General features: G+C 40.2%; 1 protein-coding gene and 1 non-coding gene across 5 annotated transcripts in view; both read left to right on the top strand.

The window, feature by feature from the left end:
* The window catches only part of aplp1 (amyloid beta (A4) precursor-like protein 1), a 146891-nt gene that overhangs the window by 109137 nt on the left and 20215 nt on the right, over positions 1-17539 (top strand). For 3 of the 4 annotated variants that reach the window (XM_060897681.1, XM_060897679.1, XM_060897682.1), the window contains exons 4-8: positions 332-444; positions 7726-7922; positions 10194-10486; positions 15898-16025; positions 16125-16199. In XM_060897681.1, coding sequence (XP_060753664.1) covers positions 332-444; positions 7726-7922; positions 10194-10486; positions 15898-16025; positions 16125-16199 — 806 coding nt within the window. The remainder of the gene's footprint in view (positions 1-331; positions 445-7725; positions 7923-10193; positions 10487-15897; positions 16026-16124; positions 16200-17539) is intronic. The other variant, XM_060897680.1, reaches the window with a different exon arrangement.
* On the top strand, positions 2047-2210 carry LOC132865110 (U1 spliceosomal RNA). Its single transcript, XR_009650287.1, has one exon. It is a non-coding gene; the product is annotated as a U1 spliceosomal RNA (small nuclear RNA).

Here is a 17539-nt window from a genome sequence, read left to right as displayed (position 1 = left end):
AGCTGTTTCACTCTAGTTGGCCTTGTCCTTGATTTCTGCACAACACACATAATAATGTCTGATATCAGTGTGCTGCATCAGCCCAAATGGGCAATGCTAAATCTTTTTGCCATTTCTGAGGGTTTTTTTCTCTTTTTCTTTATCTGACATGGATTGAAACTGAAATTTCTTTTTGACAATCATTCCATCTGCCAACTGTTATTTGACTTTACACTCTTCCCCTGTCATACTGACACCTCCATTTTTCTAACCATTTATACTTCTTATTTCTGCTGTCGCTCTCATTTTGCAATCCATTTCACAATCTGTAACTCTTGCTCTGTCTTGCCAGTAGGTGATTATGTGAACGAGGGTCTTCTGGTTCCAGACCGCTGTCGTTTTTTGCACCAGGAGGAGCTGGATTTGTGTGAGAGCTTTGTCTACTGGCATAACATCGCTAAAGAGGTGGGAACAGTTTTCTTAAAAGCTGTTTATTCTGCAAAGACTTACCAGTTTATGACTTACTTTGTCCATATGATCAAAAATTGTTTGGTGGCCACACTTTATTCCATCTATCAATGGGAAGGGACCAACATGAAATGGCTACTGACCAGATCTTATTTGGTTTGTGGAACATCCTCAGGAATGAAATTACACAAATGGTCCTGACATACTATGCATAGGACCAGATGGGCTACAACCAGTATGTGTTTGTTTACTTGATAAATGGTATACAAGGTAGCCATAACTAGTGAACTGGAAACTTGGGTCTGTTTTTCAAAATCCCAAATTAACAAAATGCTGATTTGCCTCTATAGCTTGGTAAAATGTCTGGGCAGTTAGTGGGTGATATCCAAAGAGTAATTGTATGAACTATGTTACATGTATGTTGAGCATTGAGTATCAGTACTCATGGACCTCAAAGAGTCGAAAGAAGTGAAACTGAAGCTTGCCGCATGTGTGCATCGTCAAATGTCAAAGTCCCTCCTATGCCAGGACCTGGTCTTCCCAGGCAGTCTCCTGTCCCAGTACTTTAGAGTTGGGGGGGGCATAGCCTGCGCAAAGGATTTGTTGTTGACGGTGGTGGTGGTGGTGATGAGTGCGCAGTTCTCATCCGCACTGCTTCACTCCCCGCTGGATATCCAGGTAGCAAGCAAGGGAGCAGGACAACCAGGGCTGACAGGGGGTTGCACCTCGGATGATGGTTCCTGAGAGGATGGAGGTACGTGTCTGTGTTGGCCACAGGAATCGCCAGAGCGTTTGGACCACCTGGCTTTCAGCCAGTGTTCACCCTTCCACCAGTGATTCCAGGAATCGCCCATTTGTGGGCATTGAGGTTGCAGGATGCCAAATTTGTCCCAGTACTAACCAGGCCCTTGAGGCTCATTGGGCGGTACCGATCTCTGCTTCTATAGCCCTCAGCCTCTTGCCTACTATACAACTAGGGTTATAATGGGGGGGTCTAGTCCTCTAGTAACCACAAGAGTTTGACTCCCCACTCGCATCCGTATTGCAGCATGCCTTGCCAGATGGCAGTAGGTACCATTTTTATGATGGTCTGAGTAGAACTCGTGATCTCCCGGTCGAGAGGTGGACATGCTAACCACTAGGCCAGCTCACGGTCATGTGTGCATAATTATTAGCCGATTATAATAAGCATTTTAAACACTGTAAGATGCATTGAAATCTGTTCAAAATATGATCTGAATGTAAAACAAGAGCGTAGACGTGTGAATTCTGCTCATAAAGTAAATGAATGAAAACCTTCTGACAGGTTCTGAGAATGCTCTTGGCAAAGGTTCTGTGAATATCTAATATGAATTTTTATATAAATCTTTATCTCTGTCATATTAAGCCATAACTTTCTAATTATTTTGAGATACTGAGACACAAGTTCTGTAATAAAATAAAGGTTTTGAACAAATTAGTGTCACATTAAATGGCAGTTTAATATCTGCACTTTGGAAGTATTCATTTACATGCAAAATTGTCATTCCTGAAGTGACTTTCAGATTGCAGCAAATCACACCACAGTTGATGAATGAATGTACTTGTATAAACACTGCTGTACTTACCTGGCAGGGGCAATACTATGATCAAGAAGGTGGTTTGCCCACAGTGAGGCCCAGACATTGCGCTCAGGCTGTGCTGACTTTTACAAAGTCCTCAAATGCAGCAAGCTCGACTGCATAATTTCTGACAGTAGGGGACTGTGTTCACGATCTCCCCTTTCACATCACTTTGGGCGGCACGGTGGTGTAGTGGTTAGCACTGTCACCTCACAGCAAGAAGGTCCGGGTTCGAGCCCAGTGGCCGACGGGGGCCTTTGTGTGGAGTTTGCATGTTCTCCCCGTGTCTGTGTGGGTTTCCCCCACAGCCCAAAGACATGCGGTTAACGGTTAACATGGGGCAGCCTTGGGCTGAAGTGACCTTGAACAAGGCACCTCACCCCCAACTGCTCCTCGGGTGCTGTAGCATAGCTGCCCACTGCTCTGGGTATGTGTGTGTTCACTGCTTCAGATGGGTTAAATACAGAGGATGAATTTCGCTGTGCTTGAGTGTGCATGTGACAAAGGCCCAATCCCAATTCTAATTTCTACCCCTCCCCCTTCCCCTTGGCCCTTCCCCTTGAAACTGAGCTACAAGGGATAGGGCTTGAAATTCAACCCCTACGTATTGGGATAGCCCTTCAACGATCGCATACGTCATCGCGTACCTCCGTCAGCGTTTACGTTAGCAAAACGCGACCAAATGCGTCATTGGCTGCGACCAGCCGCTATAGTCAGAGCCAGAGGCAGAACCAGAAATCTCTGCTGGCAGGGTGTGATTTGTTAACTAACACCACTGAATGGGATATCTTTGGCGCTTCGTGCACCACATCCGACAGAATGAGGTGTCAGAACACTCATGTAAACAATAAAAGCGAGAATAACAGAACAAAACGTACGCAGTCAAGCAACCGAAAACAATACTCACTCCCAAAGCTTTTTAGCAGCAGCTTGGATTTCAGAAATCGCTGCTCATTCTCAGCTCGAAAGCGAATCAAGCGGCGTGTTTCCTCTGGATAACACCTTAAAACACGTAAATAATGGAGAAAATACATTTATGACAATCTTTCGCCGCGAGAACCGCCATCTTTATGAAATCTCGCTGAAATCCGCATGGCATTGTGGGAAATCACTCAAACCCCTTCGTTCGGAGTCAGCTCCAGGAAAATCTCCATTTGGAGGGGTACAGAAGCCCTACCCCTTCCCCTACCCCTCCGCGTTAACTGGGATTGGGATACCCCTACCCCTTCACGTGAACGCGCAAAATGGAGGGGAAGGGCCAAGGGGTTGGTCCAAGGGGTGAAATGGGATTCGGCCAAAGACTACTACTTGTAATTGGACTCTCAAGCAGACAGAGTCTAAATTGCATATTTCAAGAAAATTGCAGTCACAGCCCCTAAAACAGAAATTAGTGATCTTTTGCAGAGCTTGATAAGGGGATATAAATATACCAAAGTGTTTAGGGAGACCATGAACAACAAGGACAACCATCCATCCATTATCTCTAGCCGCTTATCCTGTCCTACAGGGTCACAGGCAAGTTGGAGCCTATCCCAGCTGACTATGGATGAGAGGCGGGGTACACCCTGGACAAGTCACCAGATCATCACAGGGCTGACACATAAAGGCACAAACAACCATTCACACTCCCACCAACGGTCAATTTAGAGCCACCAATTAGCCTAACCTTCATGCCTTTAGACTGTGGGGGAAACCGGAGCACCCGGAGGAAACCCACGCGGACACGGGGAGAACATGCAAACTCCACACAGAAAGGCCCTCGTCGGCCGCTGGGCTCAAACCCAGAACCTTCTTGCTGTGAGGCGACAGTGCTAACCATTTCACCACCGTGCCACCCAACGAGGACAACCATAATTCAGACATGACCAGAACAATGCTAAAGAGAACTACAGGAGAAGACCTGAAAGATTGGACCAAAGCCCATATCTAAAGTTTGTTAACAGCATGACATTTATCCAAGTAAGCACAGCCTAGTAGTGGCCAGAGGACTTCACCCATTAGAGATCTGCAGTCTGTTACTCAAACAGGATACACATGAAAATATCAGCACTTAAATCCTGTTTTTGTTTTTTTTAATCACAGGCGGTGTGTTCACTTGTGATACTTTTATGTGGAAAATCGGTTTAAGATCAAGGGAATTGAATGTTGTTTTAATGGCATGACATTTACTTTGGCATCTTCGGGAACATTCTGTTATCCTAATTCTGTCATTTCCTGTTTCTCCCTGATCTCCCTCCTGCTGTCTGGTGTCCCATATTTCTGATTTCTTTTTCTCATTCTATTCCTGCACTGGGCCAGAGTGTAGGAAAGACCAAAATGACCTCGACTGTAGACTTGGGGCCACTTAACCTCCTAGGGCTTAGCGGTCACATACGTGGACAGCACTTTTTAGAAATTCGGAACAAGAATCCACATATGTGGACATACTTTTTCTCTAAAAGTACATCTTATCAAAGATGATGCTTAGTTTTTATTCTAATCAGGTTCTAATAAGCCCAAATAGCAAAGAGAAATAAAAAATGCATGTAAAAAAACAGCTTGGGCCTTAGGAGGTTAAGTTCCATTTGAAAACATGCCACGTTTAGAAAAATATCGATTTGTGGCAAAAAAAAAAAAGGAAAACATTATTTTATATGATTAAATATTAAGAGTGGCCAAGAATCTCTTTTTATATTGAGGACTAACACTCAGAGATGTAAGCCTTTTTTTGCCGGTATTTTATAGCTAGGTCAAAAAAGTCAATAAAATGCCCCCACTTCAAATAAATGTGTGGTGTTATAATTTTTACCAGCACAGATTGTGATTGGAGTAGGGGCTGAGTAACAAAATGTATGATTGGTCAAAAGGTCTTGTTTGAAAGCTGTGGCCCTGCTATGTAGTACAGCTACCATCCACTTTGAAAAATGAACAGTGAATACGTAGAGAATATTACACGGTTATGCAAAGATATGAAGTTTATATCCAAGTGGTGAATATACTGACAAGTGAGTGAAGCGAATGAATGAAAATATTTTCAACACAAGAAGATAAACTTCATCCACAAAAAAAAAAGTTAATCAAAAGAATTTTAATTTTGAACCAGTTCGCCATTTTGACAATGCATGTCTAGTCAGCAGGAAACCACTGGGAGTGACGTCATCGGAGTGAAATATCAGGAATTATTCTACATACAGTACACTTTTTTTTTTTTTTTTTTTTTGCTGGAATAAAAACGCGTTTTATTTCCTTCTAGCAGGTTTCATTCATTTGGTTTTATAGCATGCAATATTGTTAGCATATTGCTTATCCTACGTGTATTACGTCACTCTACCCAATGGAGAATGAGAGTGCAATGTTGTTACAATATTGCATGGCTGTTGAGACAAAACGACGTCACACGTTGGAGACGTAAAACTTCCACGCAAGCGAGCGACAGTGACAATTTGTAAACAAACATGGCTGCCAGGTTTGCTTCGTTAAATACAGATGATTGAGAGAATTTTGGCTTCCAGTTCGCGCCATTTTATGTAGCTGACGATATTGATTTTAAAAGTAACTCAATAAATTACACAGGGATAATAATAATAATAATAATAATAATAATAATAATAATTGGCTTGACTGTGCTAGCCTTCGCTAACACTACACCGGCTGGAAGGTACAGTAAGTGGACTGCCGCACTAACAGCACCGAGTTGCGGGTAAGCTAGCGTTGGTTTTCGAGAACGCTGATATAAAGAGTGTGTGTGTGTGTGTGTGTGTAATAATACACATGACTCATTCAGTATCATGCTAGCTGAATGGAATATATCAGATATACCACTCACTCAACGCCAGCCGATATTATTTAAATATGTCACTCAGATCCACGATGTATTTCGTATGAAAAATACGAGTTTTTCAACACAAGAAGATAAACTTCATATCTTGAAGCCAACGTTTGATTTTCTTATTATATCGATACATTCACAAACAAAAAGTACCCAAATTTATCAAAACAATTCATCGGTTTCCTCACAAGTGATGTATAGAGATTTATGTCACGGTTTTGAATCTGCATGTCCCGGATGAAGCGCGTATGAAAAATGTGTGGTGTATTTCCCAGTAAAACATTTGTGTCTATATAATAATATATACAAGTAGAAACCCTTTGCAGAGGGCTGGTTCAACAAAAATCTTTGCAGTGCCAAAATGTGGATTTGCAATTGTGATTTATTTTTGAGTTTCTCCTCCAAATGATTTCTAAATTATTTAGCAATTTGGAAGAAATTATCTGTTATGCCACAGGGCGCTTACAGATGTTTAAGAGTTAAAATCATTTTGATAGATAAATCCCTTGAAAGGTGATATATTTGCAAATGGTTTCATCAGTTGTAAATTATCTTTGAAAATGCTCTCATTTTGAATATTCTGCCATGATACCTGTTAATGATTTAGTCATGTTTACACTAAAAATAACACAAGCTCGTAGGCATTAATTAGTAACCGAGGAAAAAAAAATCTTAATATCTAAGATTAAACCAGTATTTTGTATTTTGGAAATAAAATTCCCACAAATGTATAAACCCCATTTCCAGAAAAGTTGGGATATTTTCCAGAATCTCATCTCATTATCTCTAGCCGCTTTATCCTGTTCTACAGGGTCGCAGGCAAGCTGGAGCCTATCCCAGCTGACTACGGGCGAAAGGCGGGGTACACCCTGGACAAGTCGCCAGGTCATCACAGGGCTGACACATAGACACAGACAACCATTCACACTCACATTCACACCTACGGTCAATTTAGAGTCACCAGTTAACCTAACCTGCATGTCTTTGGACTGTGGGGGAAACCGGAGCACCCGGAGGAAACCCACGCGGACACGGGGAGAACATGCAAACTCCACACAGAAAGGCCCTCGCCGGCCACGGGGCTCGAACCCGGACCTTCTTGCTGTGAGGCGACAGTGCTAACCACTACACCACCGTGCCCCCCCCACACACACGTTTGGGGTCACCCAGACAATTTTGTGTTTTCCATGAAAAGTCACACTTTTATTTACCACCATAAGTTGTAAAATGAATAGAAAATATAGTCAAGACATTTTTCTGGCCATTTTGAGCATTTAATCGACCCCACAAATGTGATGCTCCAGAAAGTCAATCTGCTCAAAGGAAGGTCAGTTTTATAGCTTCTCTAAAGAGCTCAACTGTTTTCAGCTGTGCTAACATGATTGTACAAGGGTTTTCTAATCATCCATTAGCCTTCTGAGGCAATGAGCAAACACATTGTACCATTAGAACACTGGAGTGAGAGTTGCTGGAAATGGGCCTCTATACACCTATGGAGATATTGCACCAAAAACCAGACATTTGCAGCTAGAATAGTCATTTACCACATTAGCAATGTATAGAGTGTATTTCTGATTAGTTTAAAGTGATCTTCATTGAAAAGAACAGTGCTTTTCTTTCAAAAATAAGGACATTTCGATGTGACCCCAAACTTTTGAACGTGTGTGTGTGTGTGTATATAAAATATGGTGGGACAGAGGCAAAACAAGACTGAAAAATGCTCCACTTGGGTTAATTTTAATTAATCTGTTTGATAAATTGCAGTACGTGGCTTTTAACACCATTGGTGTGAAACTTAAGTAAATCATATAACATGTTTGACCAAGACGTGACCTTCATGGCTGCTTTGTGTTCTCTGGCTCTCTGTAGGCGTGCACAGCAGACAGTCTGGAGCTCCATAGTTACGGAATGCTCTTACAATGTGGTAACCGTTTCCGGGGTGTAGAATATGTCTGCTGTCCTGGAAGAGGTGGAGCTAGTGGGCGTGGTGAATATGAAGGCGGAGACAGTGCACAGGGAGCGACTCCGCCTTTAATATCGCTGGCTGGTGAGAAAGAGGCCACCAGGTAAGAGCCAAGTCAGTCCATTTAGATATTCTATATAGAAGCAATGCATTTATAGCATATATTGTGTATGTACACACACGCACACGAAGCATATTAACATATCACGCAGAATGCGCCATTCTCGTAAATGTCCTAGAAAGGAGTAAAAAGTTACTATAGACAAAAAAAGGCAGGTTTTAAATACATTGTGCCTAAAAGGAAAAGGTGAGAATGGACCTTCAACATTAACTTGAATAGGATCCAAAAAATTTAGCCAAGAACAGTATTTTATGATTTACTCATCTCAAGAGCTAGTGTTTTTTAGAGATTTTAATCAAGAATGTATAGAAAAGCATGCTAACGAAGAAAAGATGTGTTCATCATCAACACATTAGACCAGTTAATACTACATGTTAGGAATGTACATGTGGTACAGTATGACGAAAAAATAAAATATACACTCACCAACCACTTTAATAGGAACTTGTTCTTGATTCTAAGATTCCTGTTCTTGGCTGCAGGAGTGGAACCCAATCTGTTCTTCTGCTGTTGCATGCCGAGATGCTTTTCTGCTCACCACGGTTGTAAAGAGTTGCTATGAGTTGCTATATCCTTCCTGGCAGCTCGAACCAATCTGGCCATTTTCCTCTGACCTCTCTTATCAACAAGACCGTTTGTTTCAGAACTGTCGCCGCTCACTCAATGTTTTTCACACCATTCACTCCGTGTAAACTCTAGAGACTGTTATGTATGAAAACCCCAGGAGATCAGCAGTTTCTGAAATACTCAAACCAGTCCGTCTGGCTCAAACCAACACCCATGCCACAGTGAAAGAAAGTCACACTTTGAGATCACAATTTTTCCCGTTCTGATATTTGAGATGAATGTTAATTAACCGAAGCTGTTGATTTGTATCTGCATGATTTTATGCATTTTGCCGATGGGAAGGAATTGGCTGATTAGAGAACTGCATCAAACAGCAAGTGGATGGGGGTTCCTAATAAAGTGGCCGGTGAGTGTAATTTTTGAGCGCTATTAGAAAACTAGACAATAACTGGAAGTGAAAAACACAACGGCATAAAGCAGATCGATTTTCAGATATCCAGACACTTCAGTGGCCATTATCATAGTTATAGCACGGCCATTTGTTCATGTTTAGGAAGTAGAGATATTGTATTTTTCACTTGAACAAGCGCCAATGGGATAACAAAGGCAATCACAAAGTTTATATCGCTTGAGCATAAACTGTTGCTCAAGTTTGTTGTGAGAGAGTATGTCCCATGGCCATATCACAATAAATAATAATGCAAGAAATGTTTGTAATAGTGTGTTATAATGTATAGTATATTTAATATTGTTTGCAAGGTTTTATACCACAGTCCTGTCAAATTCTCAATTCTGATTGGTCAAAAGGTGTTGATTTTCTTTTCTTGATCGATCCTAAACCTGTACATGTATATGGGTCAACAGTTTTCCAATCAAAATAGAAATGAATATTCTAGTCTAACTTATCTAGGCAAGGCAAGTTTATTTATATAGCACATTTCATACACAGTGGCAGTTCAATGTGCTTTACAGAGGTAAAAGCAAAACAGTAAGCAATAGAAAATAAAATTACATAAAATAAATGGGGAATAAAAATAAGAATTAAACAATAGTAGAAATAAAATAATAAAATGAAATAAAAGTTCAATTTAAAAAAAAACAGCAGAATAAAATAGAATAAAAGTTAAGTAAAATTTAAAACATGCAGAGACTGTAAAAGTAAAGAGTTTAAAACATGTAGAGATGACAATATTAATAATTTAGCAGAAAGCATCTGAAAACAGCTTGGTCTTTAGTCTAGATTTGAAGCTGCCAACAGCAGGAGCATTTTTGATGTCCTCTGGCAGTTGGTTCCATAGCTGTACTGCATAGTAGCTAAAAGCTGCTTCACCACACTTTGTTTTAACAAGTTTTACCAGTAAATTTTGCTGCTGCGATCTGGTAGATCTGATTGGGTTCGGCCGCTGCAACATATCAGAGAGGTAATTGGGCCCTGTACCATTTAGAGATTTGTACACCAGCAGCAATGCTTTAAAGTCAATTCTGTAGCTTACTGGAAGCCAGTGAAGGGACCTTAGAATTGGAGTAATGTGCTCTGTTCTTTATGTTCGTGTGAGAACCCTCGCCGCTGCATTTTGAACCAGCTGAAGTCGTTTGATGGTCTTTTTTGGCAGGCCTTTGAAAAGGCCATTGCAGTAATCAACCCTACTAGAGATGAAGACCATCTAACACCATTTCTCACTGCAGCATGAAGGTGACCCCGTCCACCCCCAGTCCCTCCCCTGAAACAGACCTAGAGGAGGACGACATGGAGGAGGAAGAGGAAGCCGTGGAGGAGGAAGACATTGAAGAAGATGAGGATGATGAAGATGAGGATGATGACGAGGCAGCACCCACAACAATGAAGGATCCGGAAGCATACGATTACCCCATTGACTCTGGCACCTACCAGGCTTCTGATTATCTGGAGAACTTCGACTATGAGAGGAACTCTCAGGGTGCCAAGACCCCAACCCAACAACCTCAGCTACGTGGGGATGGTGAGTGGTTCTTACATCACACCGTAATACACGCTGTAATATTCTAAGTCAATACACTGATACTAGTCTTTGGTATTCTAGAAATCTCATAGCATCTATATGAATTATTTACATTACATTACATTACATGAATGGCATTTCATAGACGCTCTTATCCAGAGCAACGTACAAGATACCCAGAGCAGCCTGGGGAGTAGTTGGGGGTTCGGTGCCTTGCTCAAGGGCACTTTAGCCATTCCTGCTGGTCCAGGGAATCGAACCAGCAACCATTTGGTCCCAAAGCTGCTTCTTAAGGCTGTAGTTGTGCATGTCTCAAAACCCCTTTTAACAGATTTTCAAACTTCTAATTATGAACATATTTATCCTCCGCCCAAAGAAGTTTGGTGGGGGATATAGAAATGGCATCCGTCCGGTCACGTTTTTGTTTCCGGGCCATATCTTTAAAACTACTGAAGATATCTTCATGAAACGTTTGTATACATATCAGGCGACATGTGAACTGGTGCCTTTTCCTATTTTGGATTTTTGAAAAAATATATATTTTTCAAATTTTTGCATAAATAGATTTTGACTTGGTGTCTAAGAGCAATGTTCATTTCCGAAGCATATATCCAAAGCTATTCATGATATGGACTTGAAACTTGGTATACATGTTAACAAGGTGATGTAGATGTGCCTTTTCATACTAAGAAATTTGAGAAATTAAAATTTTTCATGTTTCCATGGAAACAATTTCAGACTTAGTCTCTCAGGTTGGTCTTCGGGGTAGGTTTTGTTTTCAGAGCAGAACTTGAAAACTGTGAGTGGTCTGGTCTTGAAAGTTGGTGTATGTGTTGATTAAGTAATGAATATGTGCCTTTTGATACTAAGAAATGTGAGAAATTTAAATTTTTATCTCACCTGGACCAAAGGTCCGGTGGGTTTGTGCCATGGGCTGCTGAGGTCAGTGTAAAGAGGTAGGGTTGGTTTCCTGCAGCAGAACTTGAAAAATGTGACAATATCTTGAAACTTGGTATATAGTTAGTATATAGGGCGGGGGATATAGATGACTCTGTCTTCTTGTTTAGAATTTCTAAGTTTCTCATTGCAGTCATTTTGAGATGTTGTGAATCTGTCTTGCGTAGCAGTGTTCTCCATAAACGTGAGAGAAGTAGTGGGCTTTGCTTCATTGCAAACGTTTCACTTTCAGTTAATCACCATCTGGCCATATTAGAAAACTCCGAATGCTAATTTGTCTAGAAAAAAGTTTCAACTTTACTCCGTCAGCTGGAGATTGATGCTTGTTGTTCCTACCTATTGTGAAATTGAACCATCCAAGTGTATTTATGAAGTCTGTATTTAAAGACATATTAAGCGTACACCACTGAACACAAGACAAGAGCAGGGCCATGAAAGATGAACTTGCAATAACTGAAAGCCTTTCATTTGCCCTTGGAAACTTCCAAAAATGATATCAAAACAGACTGTCATGCCTACGATCTAACACTTTCATGCACTGTTAGATTGGCGACATGCCCATGGTGTACTCTGCTTCTCATCCAGATCAGCTCCGGCTTCCCCCAGACCCTGATGGATTAGCATTATAGACGATGGATGGCTGGCTGGATGCTGGACTGAGTGCTTTTAAAATTCAGATCAAACCCATAGTGTAGTGACAGCTCAATGTTACGCACATTATACTTTACAGCTACGTGGGCTTGCACTTCACCAGGCTGAAACGCTGATTAAAACAGTTGTCTATCTACAGAGAGTCCTTTCCCAAGTATTAAACACACATCTCCTTACAGACGCTTCACCATCTCAACAATTACACATTTGTTATTTGTTAAATGATAGTACATGATTTAAAACTGTTTGGTATAAGGTTTTTTTTTAATGTCAAGTTTATTTGTATATCGCTTTTAACAGCAGACATTGTCGCAAAGCAGCTTTACAGAAAATTAAAGACTTTAAACACGAGCTAATTTTATCCCTGATGAGCAAGCCTGTGGCAATGATGGCAAGGAAAAACTCCCTGAGAAGTCATGAGGAAGATACCTTGAGAGGAACCAGACTCAAAAGGGAACCCATCCTCATCTGGGTGATAACAGATAGCGTGATTTATAAATAACTCGCTTCTATAACTGTGTCTTATATAGTCACAAAGTGTAACTGTGTAACCAGGAAATTCATTATAGTTTTAGCATGATATCTGTTTTGTTGACGTTATAAACTGTTCATCGATGGACACTTGAGCCCCCATATGGGGACGTCTTCCACAGGACCAATGTGATGAGACTCCAGCCAAACGTAGGGCATCAGGATGGATCAGTGTGGAGCTTCCACCACGCAAGTCCATTTGATTGAGTTAGTATGGAAACGGAAACACAATCGAACGAATGGATTAATGCAAACCTGTTATTTGCAAACTAATCTACACCTTCTGCCCAGTCAGATTTGAGAATTCAACAGTGCTATGGAATAATCTGTGATTATACGCATAGCATAGAGCATTCGAAGTAAAGTGCATGCTATTTCGTGTGCTAAATAAAGTATTGCGTACATGTCAAGTTATACGGTTTTGCCGTAATTCATACGGATTTTCAACAAAAAATGTTTATCTATACGGGAATTTCTCACCAAATGTCAAACGATTGTTTCTTCAGAAAATAAATTGTGAGCAATCCTGTCTTGTACCACTTGTGCGAATGCTGGACTCTGATAAACACTGATTATACAATTTCCTGCTTCACTGACGTGAGCGATAGGATTCGTCTTAATTGGTTCTAATGTTGGGTCGCACTAAGATTTCATAGACTGGATTCCTGTCTAAGGTTAAATTGTTACACTTGCCGCGCAACCAAACATTGGCACAAGTTTATCGCTTTTACAGAAGTAGCGAATGTGTAACGATGTGCGCGTGTCTGGAAATGTACATTTGAGAGTGAATCGTTGTCAAATACAATTTGATACTGCAGAGAAGCAAGGTACAGTTCTTACTTAATTTTGAATCAACGCGAGGTCAGATAGTGTTTTAATAATCATCGTTCAAGTTAAGTTTCTCACATTATATGTCAGTGACAGTGTGTGTTTTTGTCAAACACTGCAGTTTTGTATTTATTCTGAATGTTTATTGTTATTGAATAAAAAGCAACTGGGATACATCATTGTTCATTATCATTCAAATTTTAGGTCAATTATTTTATTTTGCATCTTATAAGGATTTTATAAGGGAAATAAGGGTTTTGGAGGTTGGTTATACACGTTTGTTTGACCAAAGGTTGACATGTATGGTATTGTCTTGTCACCAACACTATTTAACAGTTATTCCATGAAATCGAGTCGTACATGAGCCGATAGCCGACGAGGCGCATAGCACAGAGTTGTTTATAAGCCATGTATGACGAGATTAAGTGGAATAACTGTTTTATTATATTCACATTCACTGGATTTTGAGAAACAGAGCATTTTTATTTTTTTACAAAATCGATAAATAAAAACTTTATGCAAAATGTACCACAAATTTCCGCTTAGAATGTAAACAAACCGGCGAAATGACAGAAGCAATTTGTGAAAAATGTGATAATTCTTGAGGGGAAAATATATATATATATATATATATATATATATATATATATATATATATATATATGGCGGCACGGTGGTGTAGTGGTTAGCGCTGTCGCCTCACAGCAAGAAGGTCCGGGTTCGAGCCCCATGGCCGGCGAGGGCCTTTCTGTGCGGAGTTTGCATGTTCTCCCCGTGTCCGCGTGGGTTTCCTCCGGTTTCCCCCACAGTCCAAAGACATGCAGGTTAGGTTAACTGGTGACTCTAAATTGACCGTAGGTGTGAATGTGAATGGTTGTCTGTGTCTATGTGTCAGCCCTGTGATGACCTGGAGACTTGTCCAGGGTGTACCCCGCCTTTCGCCCGTAGTCAGCTGGGATAGGCTCCAGCTTGCCTGCGACCCTGTAGAAGGATAAAGCGGCTAGAGATAATGAGATGATATATACACATTTATTTATTTATTTATTTATTTATTTATTTATAAAATATACACACACTAATATTAGATTTATATATATACACACACACACACTAAATATATATATATATATATATATATATATATATATATATATATACGTGTGTGTGTGTGTGTGTGTGTGTGTATGTATGTATATATATATATGTATATATATATATGTATATATATATATATATATATATATATATATATATATATATATATATTTGTGTGTGTGTTATACGTATACGTTCTTACCATCAAATACTTTTATTCCATATTTTGTTGCTTTGTATTTTTTAATTTATTTATTTTATTTTTTTTTGGGGGGGGGGGTTCTTCTTCTTTAGGGTTTTTTGGTGGTTGGCAATCCACCTTAAAGGTGCATTACTGCCACCGGCTGGGCTGGAGTGTGGAACAGGAGATACTGGGGGGGACTATTGTTTTAGCCATTTCTGTTTTTTTTTTAATACTTGATAATTTTGGGGGTTTTGTTTTAGAGTTTTTATTTCATCCTCGTTTGGTTCAGCAACACACTCCACCATTTTTTTTTCTCTACTTGCAGTATAGGAGCTGATATCCTAGTAGTAGAGTAGCCAATCAGAGCATGTGATTGCTCATATCCAGTGAATGTGGATAGAATAATCCCCAATATCCTCAATCCTCAAAAAATTAAATAATTAAATAAATAGTTGCAATACCACTCGCTAACTTGCTAATGGGTAGCATAGTGAAGCAAGTTTGATTTATCTAACCGTGTTACCCAATATTGCCGTTATTGTTTCATGTGAGATTAGTTGACCATCGCTAGTACAAATTTGACGTCATGTTACATGGAGCTCGTTTCAGATGCTGTACGTTTCTTATCGGAGAATTTCATTAGATCATACTCCCTAATGGAGACTGGTTGTGGGCTGGGGTGGGGGGTGTCCCAGACTCTCTTGTTCATAACACACACACACACACACACACACACACACCAGAGTGTATACTGGATAGTGCAAATGCAGTGCCTCCATCTCGGCTTCATCTCTAACTCAATAATGCTGAGTAGTCTGACATTATATCTGTATTGATTTTCTCTCTCCTAGCCTCCACTTTCACTCTTCACTCTCGGGTTCTTTGTCCTTCTTTACATTATCAGACACAATACTTTTCACCAGGACAGAATTGTATATGGCATGTTAATTAGTAAGATAAAATTATGAGTTGCACCTGTTTAAAGTGCTTTAAATCGGTCCCGTCTGCTTTATAGGTCCATGTTCTGTATTTTCCAGTCATGTTTGATTCCAAGTCGCAGTCTGGACACTCCTGTAATTAGCCAAATGAAGTTAACTCATAAATGATTCATTGATCGACTGATGGCTTGATCATGCTCTTCTCTCCCACTCTTTCCTAACGCCAGTGCCCACAGTGCGTCCTACAGATGGAGTGGACGTCTATTTCGAGATGCCCAGTGATGACAGCGAACATGCCAACTTCCTCCGCGCCAAGATGGACCTGGAGGAGCGCCGGATGAAACGCATCAATGAGGTGAAGCATGTGAAAATGCATTTCGGAGTTTATGTTACGGCTCATTTTATGACAGTGATGAGTTGTGTGACTCTGAGATGTTTGTGTGTGTTGAATCAGATTATGAAAGAGTGGGCCGAGGCTGATAACCAGTCCAAGAACCTCCCCAAATCAGACCGCCAGGCACTGAATGAGGTAGGCCAAGTGTGAATATGACCACATATTAAAGTGCTTCAAATCAGAAAAGCTGTTTTAGATGAGAATAGAGATGTAAGCATGCTGGGAGGAAACGAAATATGTACTATTTACTATACAAATAACACCTCAGCAGTTTTATTATTTATTACCAGGGCTTTGAACCGGTTCAAGGAACGAAAACGAAAACCGGGAACTTTTTCTATTTCACATGGAACAGAAACGAAACCAGAAACTTTTATTTTTTATGTTCCGGAACAGAAACGCTTATTAAAAATAATGGTAACCGGTTAATACAGGTTTTTATTTCGTTCCTCAAAGTTTTCGTAGCCTACAAATAAAAAAGCCATTCTTCTCCTGCGCAAGTTTCTATGACTCACTGGGGTTCACTTCCTGTGTGACGTTCGCTGACCGAATGGAGAGAGCGGGAGGGTGGACTACTATCACGTCTCCACATCTTAAATAAGAGGTAAATATTGCAGTCTATCGTTATTCAAAAACGTCAATTTCAAACACGATATCAGTATATTTGTCCACGTTAATGAGAGGCTCGCGAACATTAAATGACGTTAACCTCTGTTAGCCTATCAATGCATAGGGCCTGACTAGCCTTTGGTAACGCACTAAACGAATTATCTTTCATTTTTGGCACTTTTTCTGTTTGTGTAGATGGGAAGACATACTGAGAATCCAAATCGCCAACATTTGAAATAATTGTTTTGAATTATTTCTTGTCTTATTTAATGAAGGTTGTAATAGAATTAGCCTACATTTGGCTTAAGCTGGATGAGACAGAGACATAATTTTATAGCCATTTGTTAAACAGCTGACAGGGAACGTAATTAACCGTTCCAGGAACGAAATTTTTTTGCTCTAACCGGTTCGGGAACGTCTATTTAATGGTGGAACCCAAAACCGGAAACGTTAAAATTCCGTTTCTGTTCGGAACGAACCAATCGGAAAAAAATTCTGGTTCAAAGCCCTGTTTATTACTGTTTCAAAATCAATTTTAAGACAAAGATGAGGTTATTATTCACTGAGCCTGAGTCAGATTACTGTTTTAGTGCAAATACACAGGTGATTTATTAAAAAAAATCCAATTAAAAAAATGATTTCAAACTTAAAAAGTGCCATGCAAATGTAATAAAGGCGTGGCACAGGCTTGTCACTTATTGATGCTGAATAGTTTTAGACCAAACTTCGTAGCATCTTTAGTGCTTTTAGGAACAGCATTTTCTTTCATCATTTGTAATTCTTCCTCACTTACGGTGACAAAGTGCTTGGCTGACATTTTGCCGAGTCGCTTGAGGCGATTACCGAGAAATAGTCTGAATTTCTCG

This window comes from Neoarius graeffei, chromosome 17 (genome assembly GCF_027579695.1).
Source record: "Neoarius graeffei isolate fNeoGra1 chromosome 17, fNeoGra1.pri, whole genome shotgun sequence".
NCBI lineage: Eukaryota > Metazoa > Chordata > Actinopteri > Siluriformes > Ariidae > Neoarius > Neoarius graeffei.
The sequence above is the reverse complement of the archived record's forward strand: the minus strand, read 5'-3'. Positions and strand labels throughout refer to the sequence as shown.